General features: G+C 40.9%; 1 protein-coding gene and 1 long non-coding RNA gene across 3 annotated transcripts; both read right to left on the bottom strand.

The window, feature by feature from the left end:
* Positions 1–8,061: 8,061 nt before the first annotated feature.
* Positions 8,062–23,052, bottom strand: LOC129165504 (zinc finger protein 79-like). 2 transcript variants are annotated; one of them, XM_070548042.1, is made up of 3 exons: positions 19,872–22,771; positions 19,551–19,727; positions 8,062–9,632 (listed from the first exon to the last, which is right to left on the bottom strand). In XM_070548042.1, exon 3 carries the CDS (start codon positions 9,598–9,600, stop codon positions 8,413–8,415), a length of 1,188 nt encoding a protein of 395 aa, XP_070404143.1. In that variant the 5' UTR covers positions 9,601–9,632; positions 19,551–19,727; positions 19,872–22,771; the 3' UTR covers positions 8,062–8,412. The 2 variants fall into 2 exon arrangements, with proteins under 2 accessions (XP_070404143.1, XP_070404142.1); XM_070548041.1 differs by lacking the exons at positions 19,551–19,727; positions 19,872–22,771 and adding an exon at positions 22,783–23,052.
* Positions 11,178–19,544, bottom strand: LOC139066115 (uncharacterized). Its single transcript, XR_011519086.1, has 2 exons — positions 18,051–19,544; positions 11,178–17,943 (listed from the first exon to the last, which is right to left on the bottom strand). It is a non-coding gene; the product is annotated as an uncharacterized lncRNA (long non-coding RNA).
* Positions 23,053–26,444: the final 3,392 nt, after the last annotated feature.

The raw sequence follows: 26,444 nt of genomic DNA, 5'->3' as shown, positions 1-26,444 counted from the left end.
AACTTCATTTAAAGAGAGACAAACATTGATGATTAACTTCACTTTATTCATTTTAAAATAGAAGAGTAGAACAAGTAATGGAAAAAAATAAAATAACTGTAAACAATGTTGTGCTTCTGCGAGTCATCTAATGTCTGACTTTCTGTGACATGCTATTTATACAAACTTTACTTACTATATCTTTCTGGGACACATTTTATCTCTGATACCACATGACACACGTAGTTCAGGCATGTCATTAACCTGTTATCAAACTAAAAGCAATGATATGACTCGCAAAAATGTGACGTTTAAAAACATGAACAGTCTTCTTTTGAACCTGAATCAATCCTGCACTGAACCTGCAGGGTAACGGTTTCCTACACTCAGACGGTGGGGCTTCTGGTTTTTCCTCATTGACCTGAAACACTCGGACCTAACCGTGACCTCTCCTGACTGCATGATTAAAACTGAGAATAACATATGAACTGTTGGTTTTTTTTTCTTTCATTTCAGACACGAAAAACACGCATGACCTTACTTATCACTCCAATAACGTTTCCTTGTTGTGCTAACTTAGGCTAGTGGAGAGCTAGCATGTAGCATCTTTAGTAACTCAGAGCAGAAGTTTGTTAGCTTACCTTCATAGCTGTGTAAGTAGCCGGGCACATACAATACAAGTTTTGTCCATACTAGATTTTGGCATTTCGGACGAGGCAAGAAAGATTCGGTGTACATCGTTAACTATTACTCTTGGGAGGTCTTGCAGCAAACGCGTACAAATAGCCATTCTGACCACTCAGCGCGAACGAAGTTGTGTGCTGCAGGTTGAAAAATACGGAAGTGCAAAAACGGAAGTCCGTGGAGGCCAGCAGAATTTATCTCATAATTATGAGATACTATCTCATAATTATGAGATAGCTAAGTCATAATTATGAGATACTAAGTCATAATAATGAGATACTATCTCATAATAATGAGATAGCTAAGTCATAATTATGAGATACTAAGTCATAATAATGAGATCCTAAGTCATAATTATGAGATACTAAGTCATAATGAGATCCTAAGTCATAATAATGAGATAATCAAGTCATAATAATGAGATAGTATCTCATAATGAGATAGCTAAGTCATAATTATGAGATAGCTAAGTCATAATAATGAGATAGTATTTCATTATTATGAGATAGTTAAGTCAAAATAATAAGATAGTATCTCATAATAATGACATAGTATATCATTATTATTATATAGGAGCTGCACAGAAATAATGAGATAGTATCTCATTATTATTAGATAGCTAAGTCATAATTATGAGATAATAATTTTTTTTTAATTTTATCTGAGTGGCGGGAATGGGCTTCCATAGTAATGCGCTTTTAACAAATTCGAATCTTACACTATTAGACATTTAGCTTTTTAAGGACTTGTTAAAAACTTTGCCATTTAGGAACATCAATGTTAATTTTTTTCTCTAACATCATTCTCTAAATACCTTGGCTAAATCCTGCTGTGTACAGTTCAGCCTTAAGAATTGTCCATTGATCAGGGATCAAGTCCACATCCACTCCAGCAGACAGCAGAAGAGGTCGGAAGTGACTTGTGAGCTTGTTTATCTCCTCATCACCAAAATCTGAGAACAAGGGAAAACATTACTACAAAGTTCAGAAGTTGTCGTGAATCATAAAATGCATTGGCAAGATGTGTCCACCACTAACCGAAACTCGTGTCTGCCTCTGGCCAGCACTGGAAACTGGTCAGTCGCATAGCATGCAGGACACCACTGTTCCCATCACTAAATCTCGCAGTGATGCATTGACACAGAGAACCGATCAACTCGTTCTTTGCCTTGTTGTGCTGGCCAGCATCAGAAGGCTTCAGAAGGACTCCCTCATATGTGTCTGTGTCCAGCACTGATCTCAGCTTAGGCCCAGGTCTACAGTTGTGCAGATAGATTGATGGGCGTCATTTCATCCATCCATGTAGCTACAGTATTTATTGGGTGTTTCTTCTTCGTTCATGCATGAGTTACAGTTATTACTTTTTTCATATTATTGCTATATTATCATTATTTGCAGTAGGTACCTAAGTGAAGTTGCCCCCCCCCCCCCCTTCTTCAAATCGAACAAAATTGGTGTCAAACATTTGTGCTGGTTTGTGCTGCAATATAATAATAATATATCAATAATATGAAAAAAATACGTAATAACCATAACTGTGACGCTGGAACAAAGAAGAAAAACTATATACTTATTTACAAGAAAGTTTTCTTCTAGTTACACAGCAATGTAACATCTGTATATTATACAGCTAATGCTTCAATCTTTTCAATCTTGACCAAAGTATGAAGTAATGTGTTTGTACCCTGGAGTCCGTGGTGAAGTGATGACTCTCATAGTGTTCACTGCACAAGCGGGAGTGTGAATTGGGAGTCCAGCACTCTCTTAAAGGTCAAGCCTCTCTGGATCACCTAGAGGAAAACTTCATACAAAGAACTACTTAAGCATATGGGTTTAAAATACTTAATAGCTTATCATGGCTTGTAGTAAAAGGTCTAAAATTAGGATAAAGAGTAATACAAAATGCATACTTTATTAAAAAACAATATAAAACGAACTACTTGAGTCTATCGCCTTATTGGATAGGATATGAACCTTTTAATAATCAATTTTATTAACTAATTTCCATTTTATTAAACTGCACTAGTTCCCATGAGAACAGGGCACCCGGTCGCGGCTCTTTGTGGACAAATTAGTTATTTAGTCGCTCCCCACCACCACTATTTTACAAATATGCAAAAAATAAAAAAAACGAGCGAGTTTATCTGATGGCATACAGACTCCTGGAGACTAACATCAAGCACTATCAACCAACTCACCGAGCTGCAGTATTTCTGCGGTCAGGTCTCTCTCCGAGTCCGCTCCACAAGCGGTCAGCCCACACAGCAGCCAGGCGCCGAAGCGGTCAGAGATGCGCCGGGCTGACCGCTGGGGAGAACCGGGTGGAAGAATGGAACACAGAAGTGTCCCTCCGAGAGCTCCGTCATATTTCAACCCATTTTTATGTTAAATGCACTGGGTTTTACCATGGTTTTACCCATCGACATATACCCTATTAATTATTTTACCGTATATTACATCTAAATTTCAGGGTTAAACTGTACATGTTAAAATGGTAGTTTTCTGATAAACTCAGCTAGAGCAAAAGCGGCAGTGACCTAAAATACATAAATATAATTTTACTTACCGGCAGGGGCGGCGGTAGGCCCGGCTACTTGGGCTTAAGTCCCGAATGTTTAATGAAAAGCCCCGGATCTCAAACGTGGAAGTAACATGCAGTACCAAAGTCCAACAGAGAGGGAGCAGCAGGCAGTAGTTTGTATACAGCCTGCCTGAGCCTCCACCACTGAAGAAGAAGCCCTTCAGCAGCCGGCTTCTTCTGCAGTGCCTGGTTTCTTCTACACTCTGCCTGAAACACGTGAGAAGATAGACATAAGGACATTTTTTAAGCCGGGCATACACTGTGCGACTTTTTCACTTTTTTGAGCCGATTTTCCAGTCGTGCGAGAATCCACGACATCGGGGCGAGTTTTGCGCCGAGCGGTCGTGTAGTGTACAGGGGGTTACGAGAGGCGATTAACACCACGTGACCAGCTGCCGATCAGCAGTCGTGAGGTCGCACGGACTTCTGGCGTGTTTAAATTTTCGCTCGTCCCTCGTGAGGGTATCGCACTGTTGAAGCGACGCTGCGAGCAGCTGTGACCCAAAAAGTATCAGAACCGCTCACGGCGCATGCGCAATCCTGCATCAACGCCGCTCGCTATTTCCCTAATAACACACGCTGTTCGTTTGTGTTTCTACACGTTTTTTTACTCACAAAGATTGTCAAGAAAGCATGTTTGTCGTGTTCATGTCAAATTAAACTGATCACAAAACACAGATTTACTTTCTTTATTTCGTTTTCCTCATCCAACCTCCATAAATCCCTGTGTGTCCTGCAGCACTCCCGAAGGACAACAGGCAAGACAAGACAAAAAAGTCTGACGTATTGAGTAAAAACTGCTATTTTTAGCATATTTTTAGGGCTGACGTGTTACTACCAGACGTACTGTGTGAGCAGTCAGGTCGCATGCGAGAACTGGGTCGTGCAGTGTGAGCGCCTGGCTCGTGAGATCTGCTCTGCGAGGGTCGTACAGTTTGAGCTGAAGCTGAACGCTGCGAGTAAAAAAGTCACACAGTGTACGCCCGGCCTTAGACCAAAAGTACCGCGACAGAACCCCAGCTTTGATGAGACTGGTGTTTACTCAGCTTTGTGAGTCTTATTTGAAAATATTTGTTGTGCTGCTGGTTTGCCTAAAGTTGGCTTACTATCAGGTAAAGTTGATGGAGAAAGAAAGGGAATATTTACTATCATCTCTAACTAAACACTAACAGGAACAATACTTTGCCCTGAATATGCTTAATATGTAGCTTCAGATTAAAAATTATGTGGTACAAGACAAATATATATGATGTTGACTAGTGCGTGTCACGTGTGTGTGTGTGCGCTCACGCGTGCGTGTGTGTGTGCGCGCATGTGTGTGTTAAGCCCCGGATCTTCTTCAGTCCTTAATCCGCCCCTGCTTACCGGAAAAAATGAAGTGGAGACTCCTTGGATGCTCTATTAGTGCAATTAATACCACAGCAAGTCATTTTGTCCAACAATTGCACAAATAATATCCAAAAAGAATGCACAAACGCCACAACTACTGGTCTAATTTCAGAGAATAAAAATCACGGAACAGTTTTCAGGCGAGACCGAGGCTCTATTGAGGCCTTTCCACGGAGCTAGCTCTGTGGTCACGTGGGTCTAAGGCGGCGGTCACGTGGGTCGGATGCTCATTAATTATACAGAATTTTAGGCTTTTAATACACTTAAACACAAGAGTGAGAAAAAAATTCACCCCTCTCAGAGTTGTCATGAGTGTAAACTAGATCATTTGAACAAAAAACATGTTTTGGTACCAGCAGTGGCGGCTGGCCAGTAGAGGGCGATAGGGCGCCGCCCTCCCAGTTTTCCCGTTATTTTAATTTTTATTTAAAAAATAAATAAATAAAATTAACAATAATCACATATTCTAAGTTAATTGTGTGTTTTGTAACAAAAATAAATCATATATATATATATATATATATATACTGGTCTCTGCCGAGCGGTGGAGGCTGTGTGTTGTGTTTCAATCGCCCAAACAGGACGGGACCAGCTGTCCAATTGCTGACAAGAAAATCAAAGGGTAGGAATGGGAATGTATCCAATCAGCGTCGACGTTGTTTCAGAACGTTTCAGAAGCATAATGGGCGATAGAGCTACCGCCAAAGGTTTCGTTGGTGTTCGGTAGAACTCGGCAGAGTCGTTTTTGGTCGTGACGCAGATGTAACATGGACGCCGCCGGTGACCACAACCAGCATGGATACCGGATCTCAGCAGCCACTGAATTCAGTTCAGTCTCTTCTCCAGTATCCGTTTGAGGGAGAACTATTGTGGAAAAACTTAATGTCAAAGAGCTTGGACCAGATCAGCCCGACGTAAAGATAAGCCAGCAGGAGAAGGATAGAGGTAAACTGTACACACGAGGCTTCTGGGAAGGCTCGGCTAGCTGGATGCAATCACGCTAATGCGTTATTTTTGCTTTCCGTGTTTGTTATTCAAAACGGCTGGGACAGATAAGGCATGGATGAGTCAGGAGTTACAGACATGAAACATTTTTCTGAGAAGGTGAAGAAACACGAGTCATCCCGGGCACACATGGACAACAACACGGTGAAGCTAGCCATGCTATGCAGCAGAGCTAACGTTGCCATGCAGCTCGACGAGGGAACAACAGCAGCTGGGTGCAGATGTAAGGTGTACATTACATTTCTGTGAACAAGACAATCAGAATCAGAAATCCTTGGTTGTCCCACAAACTGGGACATTTGTTTAATAACATGTTTAATGTGCAATAACTGTAAAAACTAATTTCAACACACATACTTATTATACATATTTAATCACGTAAATGTGTATTTCATGTAAATTTGTACATACATCAATCTGATTCCATTTAACTTGTTACACTTCTGCTGCAGCAAACAAATTTCCCAGCTTTTGGGACAATAAAACATTTCTGATTCTCAATTAGATGTTTTTACCTCAAATGTAAAAACATCTGATTGAAAATCAGAAATGTTTTATTGTCCCAAAAACTGGGAAATATGACATTTGTAAGAGGATACTGATGACATTATTTCCTATGAAAGTGTTTCCTATGTACTTATCTGTTGTTTTTTATTTATCTACTTTAAAGAGGATTAAGACTTTCCTTGAGGAACACCATGACACAGGATGGGCTGAATGCTCTTGCCATGCTCTCCATGGAAAAAAAAGCTTGTCACAAACATTCCTGACTTCAATAAAAAGCTAATCGAGAGCTTTGCCACTCAGAAGGACAGAAGGGCAAAATTTCTGTACAAATGAGGTATCACACACACACAAATGCATCAACTTGATCTTTGTATAAAGTTGACCTTGGCACAACACTCCAGAAATATTTAACAGTGTAAATTTCTGGCATTTTTTAGAGTTTACTACCATTACTGTAACAGTGACCTGCTCATAATTTTTCGTGTTCACTCAAATGTTGAAATTAAACAAAATGTTTTTGTTACTTGCCTCTTGAATTGCCTATTTACCATTTATGGTCATGTTATTTTATGTGCAATTTAATGCAGTATTTTTCAACCTTGGTCCGCAAGGCAGTTTGCCAATAGTCAGACACACCTGGATTAATCAGTTTGTCCAATGATGTAAGACAGGAAATAAAAGAGCTGTGCTTAATTCAGGACATAGTGGAGTTGTGCACAAAGCTCAGAAAGCACAAGTTTGTTTAAAAATAAAAAATAGCACAGCCCCACCAAAAATATTTTTCACCAGCCGCCACTGGGTACCAGGCTGTAAACATGTTTATTTCTGCTGTGAAATTGGTATTTTTAACATGGGAGTCAATGAGGATTTGCTCGCTTCTGACACCAGCCCCCAGCGGATGAGGGTGGAACTGCAATTTATTTCACTTTGGGAATTGCTTCAATTTTTGACCGCAATGTGGGGCTTGGGAGAAACAAAAAACACAACCTGCACCAAACCTAGGTACATCTGAGAAGGTAGTAGAAGGTAGAAGTTTACAACACTGTTGCATTAAGGATCGACTACATACATATGAACTTATCAATAAGATGTGATAATTCCATGTAAATATGAAATATCAATCTGATTGGCCTTTGAATGTTTAATCAGAAGACTTTCGTTTCTTGACTTATTCGGGGAACATACAGAAACAAACACAATTATTGTGCTGCAAGTCTTTTTATCTCTTAAAAATGTTTAAAAATATGTTTTTGTCTAACATGTCTGGCTGCGAGTCAAATTCAATATCATGGTTCTGGTTTTCAGGGCCTTACATGGACAAGCTCCATCATACATTGGTGATCTTCTCAGTCCCTACATCCCCAGCAGGTCCCTGAGGTCCATTGACCAAAACCTACTGGTTGTGCAGCGCACCAGGCTCTGGAACTCTCTCCCCCTGAGCCTGAGATCATTGGATTTAGTGGTCTCCTTTAAAAATCAGCTGAAATCTCACCTGTTCAGGCTGGCTTTGATGTGACCTTCATCATCACCCTCCTTATTCTGCTCTTTCTACCTATTTTGCCTTTCCCGGGATCCACTGATTTCTTTCCTCTTGGTTTTCGTATTCCCTTTCCTTACATTTTTAATCACAATTTTTAGAATTTTTCAAAATCTTTTATATATTTAAAATGTTTTGTTCTTGTGAAGCGCCTCTGATTTTTATCTTGAGAGGAGCTATATAAAATTGTTTCCTTTTCTTTCTAATTAATATAGGCCATTTTAGTGGATGTTATTGTTCCTTTATGCCCAGAACATATCTGTAGAACTCATAACTTCACAGGAAATTTTTGGCCAAGCTGTGTGATCGGTATCAGTAATCAACACTCTTTGAATTCGTGATTGGAAGCAAAAAAAACTTGATCAGAGCATCCCTAGATATGGCTTTTCACATGTATGTACATTTTATTTATATAGCACTCATCACAGACAGAAATCACATGGTGTTTCACATAGATCAAAACAAATCATTGAGTCATAAAATCATAGTGATCTTAAAACAGAAATAAAAATCTAAGTCACATAAATAGCAGCTTTAAATGAAAGGGTCTTCTGCTGTTTGTTTAAAAGTGTCCAGACTGTCAAGACTACATAAGACTAAAAGGAGGACCACTCCAATGTCAGGGTGCAACAGTCTGGAAGGAGCCATCACCTGGACTTCTATAATTGGTCTTTGGAACTTCTAGAAGGTTCTATTTGTGGACCTGAGGGCTCGGGTTGGAGTATGAGGCTTTAGCAATTCAGTGATATAATGTGAATTCTCATGTGTTTAGCCAAGTGACCACTGTCACTAAAACATTTACCACAAGTTTTACATGGATATGGCTTCTCGCCTGTGTGAGTTCTCATGTGTTTAATCAAAGCAGTACTATGTGAGAAACATTTACTACAACTTTTACATTGAAATGGCTTCTCACCTGTGTGAGTTCTCATGTGTGTAGTCAAGTTACCACTGTCACTAAAACATTTACCACAAGTTTTACATGGATATGGCTTCTCACCTGTGTGAGTTCTCATGTGTGTAGTCAAGTTACCACTGTCACAAAAACATTTACCACAAGTTTTACATGGATAAGGCTTCTCACCTGTGTGAGTTCTCATGTGTGTAGTCAAGTTACCACTGTCACAAAAACATTTACCACAAGTTTTACATGGATAAGGCTTCTCACCTGTGTGAGTTCTCATGTGTTTAGTCAAGGTACTACTGTCACTAAAACATTTACCACAAGTATTACATGGATATGGCTTCTCACCTGTGTGAGTTCTCATGTGATTAATCAAAGCAGCACTCTGTGAGAAACATTTACTACAACTTATACATGGATAAGGCTTCTCACCTGTGTGAGTTCTCATGTGTTTAGTCAAGGAACCACCCTCACTAAAACATTTACCACAAGTTTTACATGAATATGGCTTCTCACCTGTGTGAGTTCTCATGTGTGTAGTCAAGGAACTACTGACACTAAAACATTTACCACAAGTTTTACATGGATATGGCTTCTTACCTGTGTGAGCCCTTTTGTGCCTTTTTGTGTGAGCCCCCTTGTGCCTTTTTTGTTTTTTATCATCTACACTGTCTCTGTGATCTTTGGATTGGCATATTTTATTACATATCAGTTCTTCATTGCTGTTTGATTCTGAGTTTTCTTTCCTGCATCCACCCTGATCTTGGTTCTCAGCTTTTGTAGTACTCTGACACAAGGGTTGGTTCTTGTTTGGTTCTGGTTCATGACAGTCTGTTTCTTCAGAAGGAGAAGGCTCCATGAGGGTAACAACTTCCTGCTTCAAAAGAAACTGCCCTTCATGCTGATGGATAAGGAGTTCTTGTTGTTCCTCTTTCATCAGTGGAGGTTCTGGTTCCTTCTGGTCCAAACTGGAGGTCCATTTCTGTTTAGAGAGCTGCTGGTCAGTCAGAGCCATCTTGTTTTCCCAGACATGATGCTGTGGAAGTTCTGGACAGGATAAAAGACAAAACAAAATGTAGATTAATGTGAATTTAAAAAAATCTCGTGTTTGGACAAAGCTTCTCATTCAACGTGTTTTCTTTATTTTCATGACCATTTACATTGGGCGATTCTAACTGAAGGCATTAAAACTATGAATGAATACATGTGGAGTTATGTACTTAACCACAACGGCGAAATACCTGAAAACATGTTTTATATTCTATTTTCTTCAAAATAGTCACCCTTTGCTCTGATTACTGCTTTGCACACTCTTGGCATTCTCTTGATGATCTTCAAGAGGGAGTCACCTGAAATGGTTTTCCAACTGTCTTGAAGAAGTTCCCAGAGGTGTTTAGCACTTGTTGGCCCCTTTGTAAATGGTCATGAAAATAAAGAAAACATATTGAATGAGAAGATATATATATATATATATATATATATATATATATATATATATATATATATATATATATATATATATATATATATATATATATATATATATATATATACATTGTAGCATCACGAAATGTCCTGTTTTTGACCTAAAAGGTCATGCTCTGCTGCGTCTGCTCGAGCGGAGACGTGATGTCTCTGTCGGGAGGCCTAATCTACATGAGATATTGGCCCAAGGCCTTTCATGCCCTCTGCTCATCTAAACTGCTGTTGTCCGTTTTCTTTCTCCAATATTATAATCCGACTGTCCATTTCACACGATTCTTCCACATCTTCCATTTTTTTGCCAGCCTGCAATATCTCTTGCTTTAAATCGTCTAGTTGTGGCTGCAAGGTCTCTATTACTCCTCTTATTTGCTCTCCTATTATCATGAAAATCGTCGTCGGTAAATCCTGTTGCTGATCATCCATGCCTGCCATTGTAACTCCTGTCACCTGTTGCTCGTCAGCCACACCTTGCTCCAGCGTTGTTTTCTTTTTCGCGTTCCTTATCCTTGACCTTTTTAATGACATAACGTCATCAGTAAGCTCCAAATAATCAGCCAGAAGTCCTTCACAATAAAAGTGATTCGAAAAGTTTTATCCAGAATATTACTCCATCAATCTTGACAGTTTTTAACCACTTTCCATAACTCTGGCGTGTTCCTTCAGTGACTTCAGCGCCTGTTTTCCTCGCGCATGCTCAGTATCCATCAAGAGAGCTAAATAATTCCCTTTCAGCAGAGCCAAGATGGACTATTATTTCTTTCAGAGCCTCTTTGGTACTTTCAACCATTGGCTGTGCTGTGGAGAAGTCCAGATCTTCTCTTTAAAAATGTTTAAGCGCAGACATGACTGTTTGGAAACAAGCGTCAAGCCAGCCCTCCTTCGATTTTTATGGGCACAACTACATGAGAAATTACGGTGCCCTCATTTTTTGAGTGCCTTTCAAAATAAAAGTGCACTTTTAAGATGTGTGTCTGAGCATGCTGATGAACACAATTAAAAGTTTGTGTAAAATTGTGTCTAAGATAAAACAGCTTTGCAATGATTTATCTAATTAAAATACTTTTCATGAAAAGAATGAACTAGATTTAAATGTTATTCTAACTACTACCACCCTCCTTGTGCTCTTAGGTCTGAAGATCAGCTCCTCCTAACTGTCCCTGAGGCACGTTTGAAGACCCATGGGGAAAGGGCTTTTTCTGTCTGTGCCCCAAAATTGTGGAACTCATTACCTCTTCAGGTTAGGCAAGCACCCTCTATTGCCGTTTTTAAATCACGCCTGAAAACCCACTACCTCTCCCTGGCCTTCAACTCCCAAACCATAAAGCATTAACTCATCCTTAGTTTTTCCACCTTGTTTGTTCGATTTTAAATTTGTTTTTGTTATATTCTGGTTTTACTTGTTCTATTGGTTTTAGTTTGTTGTTCTTTTAACTATTTCATCTTTTTTACTTCTTATGATACACACGACTATTTTAGCTTGTGTTTTTATTTGTTTTTAAGTGCAGCGCTATGGTCGTTTGTATTGCTGTGTTAAAAGCGCTCTACAAATAAAGTGGTATGGTATTTTGTGTGTGTGTTGTGTGTGTGTGTGTGTGTGTGTGTGTGTGTGTGTGTGTGCGTGCGTGTGTGTGTGCGTGTGTGTGCGTGCGTAAAATTGTATGTAATGATTCTGTCTATTTTAACCAGGCGTGGGGAACCCTGGTCCTCGAGGGCCGGCATCCTGTATGTCTTGGTTTGTGGACTGTATGTCTACAAACTTTGCAACAGTTTCTGCATCCAGGGCTCTGAACCTAGTAGCTGGAGCTTCACACACAGGGACAGGACATGGCAAAGTAACATCACAGAGTATTGGAGAGTGGTCAGCGAACACAGGAGGCAAAGTCACAAGTCTGTAAGCTTAGAGACCTTTAACCCAGATCCATCTAACATTGATCATTACTCACAACACTTTGATTTACTTTGTATTCAGGTCCTGGATGTGGTTGTCCCTCTCAAGTTTTGCAAGTCTTGGCCTAGGAGGGAGCCTTGGCTCTCTGGTGTCACACGGGCTTGTAGGCGGGCGTGTAGATCCTCTGAGAGAAAGTGGAAAAAGGATGGCCTACAGGTCTCGCGTGAGTTGTTCTGAGCATCTCTGGTTGCTTATCTGGATGCAGTGAGGGTTGCTAGAACTGCCTATTTTGCAGACATCATCGAAACAAACTCTAAAAATCCCAAGAATCTCTACAAAACACTGAACTCTGTTCTGGTGTATCAGAAGCCCAGCTTCATGTCCACTACAGCTGCTGGAAACTCTGAAGATTTTCACAAATTCTTTGTTCATAAAGTATCAGGCATTAGAGCAGCTATTTCTGGTAACTCTATTGACCCTGTTCCAGTTCCTCCATCACCACCCACCCTGAGCTCCCTCAAGACCGTTTCTTATTCTGAGCTGAGGAAGCTTGTTGCAAGGCAGAAGCCATCTGGCTCTCCACTTGAGGTCCTGCCGCCTCGTCTCTGGAAGGCTGCCTTTCCGTGTCTTGGCCCATCACTTGGTCAGATTACCAATGGGAGCCTCAGCACAGGTGTGGTCCCAGCTGCTTTCAAAGCAGCAGTTGTTCGGTCGACCCTGAAGAAACCTGGTGCTGATGTCTCTGTGATCAAAAATTACAGGCCTATCTCTACCCTGCCTTTTACATTGAAACTGCTTGAGAAAGTCGTTTATCAGCAGCTGGTCTCACATTTAGCTGACTGTGATCTGTCTGAGGTTTTCCAATCAGGGTTCAGGTCTGGCCATAGTACTGAGTCGGCTCTACTGAGGGTCTTAAATGATATCAATCTATCACTAGATCAGGGTACATCTGTGGTGCTTCTGTTGTTAGATCTGACGGCAGCGTTTGACACAGTTGACCACGTGATTCTACTTGATCGCTTGGAACGATGGGTTGGGATCCAAGGGTCTGTTCTGGAGTGGTTTAGATCATATCTCCACAACAGAACATTTTGTGTTAACACTAGAACTCTCAGCATTTTCTGATTCCCCCAGCTCTACCAGAGCTTTGCCAAATAACTGCTTGGTTTGATAACAATGACTAAAACACTGATCGTTAGCTGCCTGTTGGATAACAAGCTGATTTCACCTTCACTATTGTTTTTTCAAACAGAGTTCATTAGCCTTATTCACATTTAATGTGGTAAATACAAGCCCCCACAATGCGGCTTTAAAATTGAGGCCAACCCGGAAGTACCAAAAATTGCAGTTCCACCCTCATCCACTGGGGGCTGGTGTCAGAAGCGAGCAAATCCTCATTGACTCCCATGTTAAAAATGCCAATTTCACAGCAGAAATAAACATGTTTAAAGCCTGGTACCAAAACATGTTTTTGGTTTAAATGATCTAGTTTACACTCATGACAACTCTGAGGGGGGTGAATTTTTTTCTCACTCTTCTGTTTAAGTGTATTAAAAGCCTAAAATTCTGTATAATTAATGAGCATCAGACCCACGTGACCACAGAGCTAGCTCCATGGAAAGGCCTCAGTACAGCCTCGGCCTGGCTTGGAAACTGTTCCAGGATTTTGAGTCTCTGTGTTTGTGTATTCTTTTTTTGGATATTTTTTGTGCAATTGTTGGACAAAATGACTTAACGTGGCATTAATTGCACTAATAGAGCATCCAAGGAGTCTCCACTTAATTTATTTCGGTAAGTAAAATTATATTTATGTATTTTAGGTCACTGCCGAGCTGAGCTTAGATTTTAACATGTACTGTTTAACCATGAAATTTAAATGTAATAGGGTAAACGCCAGTGCATTTAACATAATGCTGCACTTTAGAAAATGGGTTGAAATATAACATGTTGGTGGAGCTGGGTTCCGACTATCGGCTTGTGGAGCTCTCGGGAGACCTCTGTTTTCCACTCGGTTCTCCCCTCCCCGCAGCCCGGTCCATCTCTGTCTGATCGCGGCTCCTTAGCTGCGCGGGCTGACGGCTGGTTCTCCCAGCAGCTTGGCGCATCGCTGTCTGATCGCGGCTTCTGTGTGCTGCGGCGGGCTGACAGCTGGTTCTCCCAGCAGCTCGGCGCATCTGTCTGATCGCGGCTTCTGTGTGCTGCGCGGGCTGACGGCTGGTTCTCCCAGCAGCTCGGCGCATCTGTCTGATCGCGGCTTATGTGTGCTGTGCGGCTGCCGGCTTGTGGAGGTCTCCGAGACCTCTGTGTTCCACCCGGTTTTACCCAGCGGTCAGCCCGGCGTATCTCTAACTCAGAAGCTCTGGTGTTGTGCACAGTTAACTCCGGTTGTAGCTAGGTTGCTACCTCCGTTAGCTTAGCCCCCACCTCCGCATTAGCTTTGGGTTAGCTTCAGGTTAGCTTGTAGCTAGTTCGACCGGGTGTCGTCAGTCGATCCCAGCCTCTTTCCTTTTTTGGAATTGTTTGGGCTTGACGGAACCTGTGACACGGTCAAAATGGCGGTGGTGGCCACCTCCCATTTGGCCTCAAAAAACTGATATTGGAGCCTATGGAAAGAAGATGTCCATAATATTAATGTCAATGAGTAAATACAGTATTGGATGCATGGAAGATCACAACAAGCTCTCTGAACCTGGGAAAGTTTGCTGTCTGTGAAGGAGGAGGTGGGGTCACCTTTTAATGCGTGTGTGCTATGTCATATGTCATCTGTGAATAAAACCTTTTGATGAGCCCCCGGCTCGTTGAGAGACTAAACCGACCTCCCTGGTGTGGGTGTTACTTTTTTCTCTCCGGTTTTGCAAAATCTGATTATTGATTATTTGTGTTTATTGGTAAATGGTATTAATAACAATAATATCTCTAACCCCCTTGTGTGTTGTGGACTTTCTTTGAGGTACGCCTGGATTGAATAAATAAAAATACCCAACATTTTGGTGCCGTCCCCGTCGTGCGAGCCGGTAGGCTGGGAGATCGTCTCCAGGGAGCCGAACAGGCGCCGCTCTCTCTTCAAAGCCAGGGGGCTTGCATTGCCTCCCGGCCGGCTGGTTAGTCCTGCCGGCGATCTTCCGCCTACGGCTCCGCGCGTCGGACTGAGGGTTGCAAAATATGGGTTCTTGTGATTCAGTTGGGGGAGGAAGAATCCATTCTCTTGCAGGAGAGTTTTGATTTGTCTTCAGATGATGAGTTGTGTTCCACGTCAGAGAGCAGAACTCCTCTAAAGAAGAAAGGTTGACTGGAGACACAGACAGGCAACATTTTGGAACCTGAAATGTTGGAATCTTTGAAGGAATTGTCACTACACTACCAATTCACATGTAAGTAACTGCCACCTTTACAGAACAAAGGAAACCATCCACAAGTGATTAAGGATCCTAGATAACAGCAGCCCAGTCAAATGACAACTCTCTGGTAGAGATGGGGGATCCCGTCAAATGACAGGTCACTGGGAGTTCTAGTGTTAAACTTAGTGATGTTTTTTCTTCTTGGGAGGGGCTCCGCTGGGGGGTTCCGCAGGGATTGATCCTTGGTCCTCTTTTATTTGCAATTTATCTGCTTCCTCTGGGGTCAATCTTTCGTAAACATGGCCTAGCGTTCCATCTCAATGCTGACGATTGCCAGATTTACTCTCCGTTGTGTCAGGAGAAAGGTCTCTCTATCCAGTTCTTTGTGTCTTGTCTTAACGAGGTAAAGTCTTGGCTAATGGCCAATTATCTGCATCTGAATGAGGGAAAGACAGAGCTCATTGTTTTTCACCCCAATAGCAGGGCAGTGGGTCGTTATGTTGATCTTGGCCCTTCCTACTCAAAACCAGTTGTCACCAGTCTGGGGGTAAAAATTGACGCTGGACTTAAATTTGATGCTCACATCAACTCTGTGATCCGATCCAGTTTCTTTCACCTGAGACGCCTTGCAAAAATAAAGCCTATGCTGTCGAGAGCCCACCTGGAGCCGGACTCCATGCTTTTGTAATTTCTAGGCTTGATTACTGCAACTCTCTATATGCAGGGTTGTGTCAGTCATCACTGCGTCGTCTACAGTAGTGCAGAACAGCGCAGCCAGGTTCCTGACTGGGACCAGGAAACGGGACCACATCAGTCCGGTTCTGGCCTCCCTGCACTGGCTTCCAGTCTGTTATCGTTCACACTTTAAACTCCTCGTCTTTGTTTACAATTTCTTCTAGGGTGGTGCTCCCCCCTATCTAGCCACACTTCTGAACAGACATTCCCCATCACGCGCTCTGCGCTCCTCTGACCAAGGCCTGCTCGCTGTCTCTCGTTCTAGGAATCGTACTCGCGAGGACCGGGCTTTCTCTGTCCTAACACCGTCACTCTGGAACCACTTGCCACCCTCAGTTAGGCTGTCCCCATCTCTGCCAGTCTTTTAAGAGTCGCCTAAAAACCCACCTCCTCCACTTTTTTTTAAATATTTTATTTCATTCACAATGTATAAAATAAACACAAACAAATACAGGATACATTAACATATTGAAAAAAAACATTTGAATGAAAAGGAGCAGATAGAAGAAAAAATCTTATGATTTCTGCCCCTTTTTACGAAATAAAATTATCCGCCAAACAAACACAGTGTAACCTCAGTCACTTTCTAATATTTTCACGTCTAATCTTTGACATTATAATTCTCCTTTTCATAATTACTAAATACATTAGATTTTATACATTTTTTAAATATTGCAAGTGTAGTTGATTCTTTAAATTCCTTGTTAATGGCATTCCACAATCTTACACCATTTACAGATATGTTACATTCCCTAACTTTGGTTCTGAATCTAGGTTTCTTAAAGAGCGGGTCAACTGAGCCTCGGAGTCCTTCTCCACCCACGTATCAATTTTTAAAAATGCAACATTAGTAGGCGTTGCCTGGAGGACCGAGAGGGCAGAGCCGCGGCAGTGATGAAGACGATGGCTAACTAGACGATGCTAGCTCCCTTCACTCTGAGCAGTTATTAGAAGTGGAGGACCTTTCTCCCCCTCCTTACCCAGACACTCGAGAAGAAAGGGACCAAGTCTATTTGGAGACAAGCGGACCTGAGCCTTATTGTTTTGAGCGTGTGAGTTGCCTGAAACTAGCGGAACCGACCCAACAGAACCACCTCTGAATGTAAGTAGCCATTAGCCATAGCATCAGATTAGCTGCAGGGTTTGTCTCCACGGCCCTAGAGCTAGTATTCAGCATGTGTTAGAGGTTTATCTGCTTCAGCACACCTGGTTTTAATCAGCAACAAATAGCTGAGCTGCTTAACAGCTAATCTAACCTGTTAAAGCAGGAAAACCACTGAAACATGCTGGATAGCAGCTCTCCGGTAGCCCTGGGCTCAAGTTACAGTCTGCTGCATACAAAGTTATGAAAATACCCCATGAGAAAATTATTCTGTAATGTGTTCAGCCCACTAAAACTGCCCTGATTTCTTTATTTATTTACTAATAACAGCTGTTCTCTCGGTTCTAGGTCCTCTGGTGTCTGCAGCTGGTCTCTGGTGTCTGCAGGTGGTCTCCTCTGCTGGTGTCGTCAGGATCAGGAGCTTCCAGAAGAATGTGCCTTTCAATGACTCTTTCCCCCTTATTTGTTATATTAATTAAATAAATCTCAATTTATATATTTCCTGTTTTTGTTCATGTCCATAAATACGTAAACATGCTTGAAATTAAAACGAGCTTTTAACAGTGAGGTGCTAGTTTAATTCATCACAATAGAGCTAGTTAAACATGCAACAAAAATGTGTCAAAAACTTGTCAAACACAATATTTATTATAATAATTGTAGGCAGACAGGAGACAGAGCTGATGGAGGTTCTCAGTCATCGAAGGATGGCTGAAGGCTTTCCAGGAACAGGAGATGTGGTGTTGTCTCTTCTCTCTCTATTCTGCCAGATGAGCTGATAGGTTACAGGTGTGTGAGGACGTCCTCATGCTGTCATAACCAGATGACAGGAGTTATCAGGTGATCAGCCAGGCTAATGATGAGATGCAGAAAGAAAACAAATCCAGGACAGTACAATAATATGTGGTGTTGCTCACCTTATGTGCTCTTATAGAATATGAACGTGTGCCTGCCTCATGGTGTAGAGTCCATATTTTGCTGAGTGTCCTGCAATAATGCAGGTTATTAGTTAATTTACTTTTGAAAGCAAAAACAAAATATTTAATGTAAAAGTTATTTACCAGGTGAATCAGCTCACACGTCACCACTAGGGTTGTCATGGTATGAAAATTTAACCTCACGGTTATTGTGACCAAAATTATCACGGTTTTCGGTATTATCGCGGTATTTATTAAACGGTGTTGCATATGTTCAGAAAGCTTTGATAGTCCTGTTCTACACAAACTAAAATAGTTTTGAAAAGGTTTAACAGTGTTTATTAAACCTAAAATTACACAAAGCCTTAGCAAAAGTGCAACTTTTCACAAGTAAAGGAACAAATAGCTTCTTTTTCTGGAACATGTTACAGTAGTCAGTGCAGGTTTAAATGATACAAATCCAAACATTCAAAACATAAACAATATGTAAACAAATCAAAGAAACACCACTTGTTTTCTCATACACTTGTTTTCTCATACACTTGTTTTCTTCATTATCAAAATGAAAATCTAAAACTCCAGTCCATACTTGACTTGAGCACTGTACAAGTCAACCTTAAAAAATATGTATTTAAAATAAATAGCCACTTTAAACAAATGACTAAAATAACTACTACACCATGTAATCAAATCCAAATGTTCAAGTATAAATGGCATTGAATAAGTAAACAAATCAATGACAAGGAACTAATTGTATATTTCTCTTCATCATCAACAAATAAGATGCTTCATCCAGCAACAGGGTGTCCGTGACACGGTTTAAATGCTGGCAGAGGACGCTGCGGCTGCAGTTTATAGTGACTCGTTGCATTCTCCCTCAGCCAAAAGTCCTCACGTCATGCATTTAAGCTAAAATGCTAATGTTAACTTACCTTGCACTGGCTGTAGAGACGTGGGTGATGGTCACGCAGATGTGCCATTAGATTCGAAGTGTTGCTGCCTTTTGCAGACACTTGTTTCCTGCACGTTCTGCAAACGGGATAGCCGTCTTCTATCAATTGTCCCTCAGCATTTTTCAGAAATCCAAAATATGCCCATACTTCCGATTTAGTCTTCTTTGAGGGCTGATGGATGTCCTGGGCGCTGCCGTCTCCTCCTTCGGCCATTATTTCAGCTTCAAAGTTTTGGTTGCAAACTAAAAAGTGCGTGTGCGCGGGAACTTCAGCAGAAGCAACGGTGGCTGGTAAGGGTCACCGCGCCTAAACCGCGGCCACGGTAAACCCACCGAGATAATTTAGTTTTTTAAAAACTGGACGGTTATTTTTATTGTCAACTTTTTTACCGGGGTTTACCGCTATACCGGTTACCGTGACAACCCTAGTCACCACCAAGTGTCACAGGGCCAGAATTAGTAGCCTCCTTCATGATGTCATGATGTAATCACATACTTATTTAATTGTTAATGTCTTAAAAATTCTGAAATGTTTTAATTTTTTTTACCTTGAACAGTTCACTGAGCTTGCACTGTCACTGAGGTGGAAGCTGGAATCAACAGCAGACACCTCACATCTGGGTCTTTTCAGGGGTGTGGACGTTGCTCTGGGCCTTTCTGGAAGATGAATTTCCATCATGGTCCCTGTGTCACAAGACACACTGCGGCTGTGAACTCCATTCTGGCTGGCAATGTAAAAACAAAGAAGCAGCACATTTATAAATGTTTAAAAGAGCATAAAATCACGTGTAACAATAATCTGTAAAACAAATTAAAACTAGAAGGTAATAATAAAATGTTTACATAGAAGATTATTAAAAAGAATTCACATTTGCTACGCCGGCAAGGCTTCATGTCAGCCTGGACAAGTGCATTCTTGCAGCTAAATCAGTCTGACAGCCAATGTCTTGGGTAGATTTAGCCTGAAAAAAAAAATAGAAGCACATTGTTGTTGGGAGTTTATAAAGTCAGATAAAATACAAAAGAAACTGTCCTATAAAGGCGCTTTATAACATTCCTAGTGTGTGATCGTTGTTATAACGTAAAAGTCAGTCACACATGATGTGGAGAGCCTGAAATGTGACCTGAACAGAATTCCTCACAGAATCGGGTCACAAGCTGGATTTCACGCTGTAATGCTGTCTTGTCAACTAGTGCTGCGTTAGTTAAGAGACACTGTTGCAGAATTACCGACTGACTAGCTAAAGGAAGTGAACCACGTCTCTCGGACTTTGCATTTAGGTAGGAAATTGTCTTTAGAAGATGTTAAAACGTTTATTTAGCTTACTCACCTCAGACTGGAGCCCACCGTGGTGGGGGAGCAGAGTCGGTGGGCTGCATCTAAATCGCGGAAGAGCCACGGTGGGCACAGCCTCCCTCTTAAAACGGAGACGTGCAGAATCGCGGGTAAAATGCCCACAGAGCTCCGCAACCATACTACACTACACCTACTCACCAATACTAACACGATATGGAGCACTAAACCCGAACTACTTTCCCAATTACACTAACAGCCAAACGCTAACTAAACTACAATATCCAACAGCCAAACTAACACTAAATAAGTATTTTTAACACTAAAAGCTATGCTAAAGACTAGGATATGCTAACGCTATATGCTAAGGCTGAACTACCGCTAACCTCCTACGCTCTCTTGCAAATCCAACTCCCAACTCGCCACAAGGCGTGGCCGAGACGCTCGTTGCTTTTATAACGTTCACACAGAGCTGCTACGTAGTACTCTACTGGTTTACGTAGTATCTTACTCTTTAGCCATTGGCTAAAATTTATTCAAAATGAGTCAAATTCTATGTTTTAAGCTGAAGATGGTGCTATACTGTGGTATTTAGGCAGCATTTTTAAAGAAAATGCACCAAAATGCTAAAATAAAGAATGCACACATTTAAAACACTATTAGACACTCATTTATACAGTTCATCAGCAAAAAAAGTTAATTTAGACATTACTTGCTCTTTAAAGACATCAGTTCCTTTTAACATGTACCCACTTACTCTCTTATGAAACATTTTCTGAATATTAGTTGGTAGATTACTCGTATTCGCTCTGTACATTATTTGCAATATTTTCCACTCTACCAAGTCAGGAAATTTCAGTATTTTGTATCTAATGAATAATTGATTAGTGTGATCTCTATAGTTACTGTTGTTAATGATTCTCAATGCTCTTTTTTGCAACATGAACAATGGTTGTGTAAAAGTTTTGCAAGTGGCTCCCCAAATTTCTAAACAATAAAATAAATATGGTTCAATCAGTGAGTGATACAATGTTAACAACCCCGACAAATTTAGTAGACATGGCATTCCCTGAACGTGTTTGAATTTGGCCCTCTTTTATGTTGATTTAATTTCCCTGTTTTCATTGGTCTCTTTATCCCTTGTTTTACCCATTTGTCTTCTACTTTAATATTTTACCTTTTTTGCACTATTTGAATTGCTTTTATTTTCAATTTATTCATCATGTTTCACATTTCTCATGTACCATGTTCAACGCCTTGGGCTTCCCGACAGGCGTTTTATAAATAAAGCTTTGATTGATTGATGTGGCATTTCAAAATAAATTGCAATCAAAAGTCATTAATGACTATTTTTACTAATTCCATGGTAATTTCTCAAAAACTGTTTCATCCCACAACATCAATCCACTTCAGTCTTAGAGTACACATCGAGCACTACATCCTCCCCAAATTTCATAAAGATCTGATGTGACATTTCAAAATAAAGTGCAATGAAACTAGTCAGTAATGACAATTTTAACTATATTCCACGGCTGATTTCTCAGTTTGATTCCGCAACATCATTCCACATCTGCCTTAAAGTACACATAGACGACTACATCCTCACAAAATTTCTGATGTACCATCAGGTCTTAATAAAATTTGCAGAGGATGTATTCCTCGATGTGTACTCTAAGACTGAGGTGGAAAGATGTTGTCGAATCAGACAGTTTTTGAGAAATTAACCATTGAATATAGTGAATATTGTCTCTAAAGTCATACTTGATTGCACTTTATTTTGAAATGCCACATCAGATCCTTATGAAAGTTGGGGAGGATTTAGCAGTCGGTGTGTACTTTAAGACTGACGTGGAATTAGACAGTTTTTGAGAAAGAAACCATTGAATATGGTGAAAATTGTCTTTATAGTTAAATTTGCACTTCATTTAGACCGTTTTTGAGAATGAAACCATTGAATTTAGTGATAATTGTCAATAACTTTCACTTTTTTTAAATGCCACATCCGATCAGGATGAAAGGGAGGGGAGGGATAAAATTGCAAAGTAGACAAATGTGGTTAATCTTTTAATTTAAAGTATTTTTAAATAGATAAAATCATAAAAAACTGTTTTATTTTGCACACAATTTTACACAAACACGTTTATTTTGTGTTCATTATTTGAATTAAAAGTATTTTTAAATAGATAAAATCATAAAACGCAGTTTTATTGTAGACACAATTTTACACAAATTTTGAAATGTGTTTTGAGCGCTTTTATTTTGAAAGGCACTCTATAACGAGGACACCGTAATTTCTCTTGTAGTTGCGCCCATAAAAATCGAAAGACGGCTGGCTAGAAGGCAGTCAGAAAACTGAGGTCCGCTTGCTGGAGATGATCTACACAAGAAAGCAGCTTTCTACACGCCTTAAATAATAACAGGACACGGCCCTGGGCTAAATTATTGTCCCATTCCGTCTCTGCACGAGTCCCGCTGGTGTTTCTTACCTGCTCCGTGCAAGCGGTTCTGTGGTTCCCAGCTCATATCCGACAGTCTGCGCTGACCACCGAGCCCTTCCTCGATCTGGGCCAAGGCTTCTTCAACCTTCCTGATGAGTTTTCTAGCAGTAGCTACTTGCTTGTGGACAAACTCCATAAGAGACTCTCCTGAATACATGTTTAACCCAGAGACTCAATATTCACCTCATACAACAAGCTAAGTTTGCTAACACTCCTTTACTTCTTCTTCGTCTTGGTTTTGGTTGGCGCTCGGAGAACAATGAACGTGTTACCGCCACCTGCTGGTCAGGATAAGAACGACACCAAGTGAGAACTTGAAGTACTAATCCAAAATATAAACTTTCTTTCATTGTAAAAACGTAAGTGAGGTACTCTATCTCACAGAAACAAACACTGGAATGTTTTATACGGATTTACATGAAACTTTAACAATATTGATATATCACTGGATGTTTAGTTGAAATTAGTTTTTTGTAATTTATTTTAAAATCATCACATTTGGAGTCAGATTTATATGAATAAAAATGGCAAAACTGAAATGGGGAGGATATTATATAGATAGATAGATAGATAGATAGATAGATAGATAGATAGATAGATAGATAGATAGATAGATAGATAGATAGATGTTAGTGATGCACAAATATGAAATATTTGGGCCGATACCGATATCAAAATCACTGTTATGGCCGATATCCGATATTTGCCCATACCGATATACTGACATTAATGCTTTCAAAATCAGCAGAATAAAAATTATTAAAGCTGAATTTACATTATTGTGCACACACCACACACGTTTACGCTTTTGAGATGATTACTCTGTCACATGACTAAACAAATACACATCACCCCGCTCACCCTCTGAAACACTCAAACAAATGGAGACGAGATGGAAAAAATATCAGCTGGTAATATCCGCTAAATTTTGTTTATCTGACCAATACCGATATGTTAAAAAATGACTAACATTAGCCTTTATTGTCCATCCCTAATATATATATATATATATATGTATATATTCTGGGTAGTGACATCACATGGTTGGACTACTTATCTGGTTCACACGGCTGACAGTGCAGTGGGCGTCAGTTCAGCCTTTCCAACTTGAACCTGACTCCAGTTTCATACTGCAAGCATCAGCGGAACGGCAGCAAAGCGGCACCGCTTCAAATAAAATCCGATTTTAGTCTATGAAGTGTTTCAAACAAGCCGCGACGCGGCAATTTCCAGGCGCATCCCAGAAGCGACATGCTGCGTCGCAAAAGATAGGATTGAGTTCTATTTTTTCCATGAGCTGCTTCTGGGACACACCATTTTCCGCAGTTCACATAGTGCGAGACAGGAAACTACACGGTTTCAGTGTAAAATTCCCAGTTATTTTCAAAATAAAATGCAACGTTGCGATGTTATTTATAACTTATGTCAGTACGTGTGACCGAACGACTGTGTTTACCACTGGTTTCTTTCGAGAAGTGCAACGGTGTGATTCCTCGCGGGGATTGTGATCTCTCGATGAGGAAGGTGTCGGAAGTCTCGAGGGGTTTTAGAATCTCGCGGGTACAGCGAGGCGCAGCAAGGAAGCCGTGCCGCGGCCAAGACCCTCCCGGTGTGAAAAGGGCCGCTTTGAAGTTCGCGAGTGAGCCGCTCCGCTGCTGTTTTGTTCCGCTGATGCTTGCAGTGTGAAACCGGGATGAGAGGCAAGTGAGTAGCGAAGAAAATTCCCAGTCATTGGAGTGAGTGGGGTTCAATCACTGGTGTACATGCAGCAAATGCATGCCCATGCTGATGGAGATGGAGAGCACTTGTTACAAAGAGCTCAATTTATAGCAGCAGCTATCCACGGTATCGGTCTTTATCAGACATGTTACCTGCATGTAAACCACACCCCCTTAGTGCCATTTTAGGTGTATGACTCGCGTTCCTAGGGGAAGCCGCAGCTGAAGTTGAAGCAGATCAAGAGTCAAAAGGACGGATACAAAGAACATGGATGAATACATTCCTTACAGGAATAAAATTGTGAAGGAGGATAGGGATAGGTGTGTTCAGAAAAATCAACAACATAGATCCCTACGACCTCAAAGTCAACAAATGGAGCGCAGACGTTTCATTACTGCCGAAAATATAAGTGGAGCACCACTTCAACATATTTATAATAAAGTAAAAGTAAAAAGTAGCCGTCCAAAAACATTTGTCCACTAACTCAGACGTTGCACTAGGTTTCAGTTTTGGATGGGCCTTAATTAAACAAGTTATAATCAATATAAGTTACAAGCAGGTATAGAAACAATACCTACATTCAGAAGTCACGCTAGTCGCTTTGTTTTTATTTTTACCGACAGAGTAAATAAAACTGTTATGATAATTTCCTCTTGTCATTTTCATTTCTTATACACATACATGAATTAATATCACTGTTTAATTTTCATTTGTCGTTAATATTTAGTCTAAACAAGCTGACCAGCGTGCCCAGCATCATAATGTCACAATTAAATTATTTCTCTTAAAGTAGGAACCTTTTACCTCCCGCGTTCTGGTTCTGCTGTTGGCCTGTGACCCACCGATGCGCTCCGAGCTGCTCACCATGGCTCCTCAGTGGGCTGATAGCGAGCTGTGCTGATCATGATGTCCAAGTCTGAGATAATGCTCACATGTTCTGATGGGAGTCTTTTCTTGATTAATTTTGTTACCTCTGCATTGTTCTCTGTGCGTGACCTAAAATGTCTGCACACCCACATGTGGCGGGTAATTCAAGTCTGTCAGAATGACCAACAGCATTGAAATGTCTCTTTATTATTATTTGAGAAATGAAAATGTGGGAGTTCGAGTTGCAGGCTGACAATTGTACACAACGCCACCTAGGGAGTTGCACCCCAGGATATAAAGACACACAGGTCCACATCAGGCAGGAGATGTGGCCTGACTAATAACATGGTTTTATTCATCAAATCAAAATAAAAGGAAAAAAAAAATGGAAAAGTCCAGGGTCCAACTCGACCAGCAAAAATACAAACCAAACCAAACTAAAACCACCCCAGTCACAGTGTCATGCACCCAGGAGGTTCACAGTGAAGGAACACACACACACACACACACACACGTGGAAAACTCCCGCCACTGAAGTCGATGGTACGCCGTTGGGAACAAACAGCCTGATATGAAAGAAAGAAAAAGTTAAAAACAAGTCAACTAACCAACAAGCAGTTGGCGAAACGAATTATAAAGAAACTGATGGACAGTGCTATTTCACCAGCCAGGAGTTGCAAGCTGTCTAAAATAAGTAAAAAATAAACAAAATAAATTTTCAAAGAGAGCAATCAGTCCCATTCAGATGCATGCCAGAAGTGCGCAATGCACACGCACACCCGAGCTAAACAGCTCCAAAGTTCCTGCTCACTGGAGGCGCCAGAGCTGTGGTCCTCCTTGGACCCGAGTGGCGTCCCACTGCAGTCTTTTCAGAGCAGGTGATGTCGTTAGCAGCCGTAGGTACTAGTGATGGGACTAGTGAAGCGTGAGGCTTCGAGGCTTGTCAAGAAGGAAGGGGGTTTGTCCATGATGCCCTGCTTCGACAAAGCCTCGCAGAAACCCACGTGACTGATCACAAACGAAACCTTGATTCGCCTGATTCACATGACTGATTCATTTTCTGT

The sequence above is a fragment of the Nothobranchius furzeri genome, chromosome 2, assembly GCF_043380555.1.
Source record: "Nothobranchius furzeri strain GRZ-AD chromosome 2, NfurGRZ-RIMD1, whole genome shotgun sequence".
NCBI classification, from domain to species: Eukaryota; Metazoa; Chordata; class Actinopteri; order Cyprinodontiformes; family Nothobranchiidae; genus Nothobranchius; species Nothobranchius furzeri.
Note: the sequence above shows the minus strand (reverse complement) of the source record. Positions and strands in the feature narration are given on the sequence as shown.

Excerpts from the sequence above, each read along its gene's own strand:
- LOC129165504 (XM_070548041.1), bottom strand. The coding sequence starts at position 22,951 with ATGTATTCAGGAGAGTCTCTTATGGAGTTTGTCCACAAGCAAGTAGCT. Across the intron at positions 9,633-22,782 it reads GAACCGCTTGCACGGAGCAG|AACTTCCACAGCATCATGTC; the intron begins GTAAGAAACACC and ends TATCCTGTCCAG.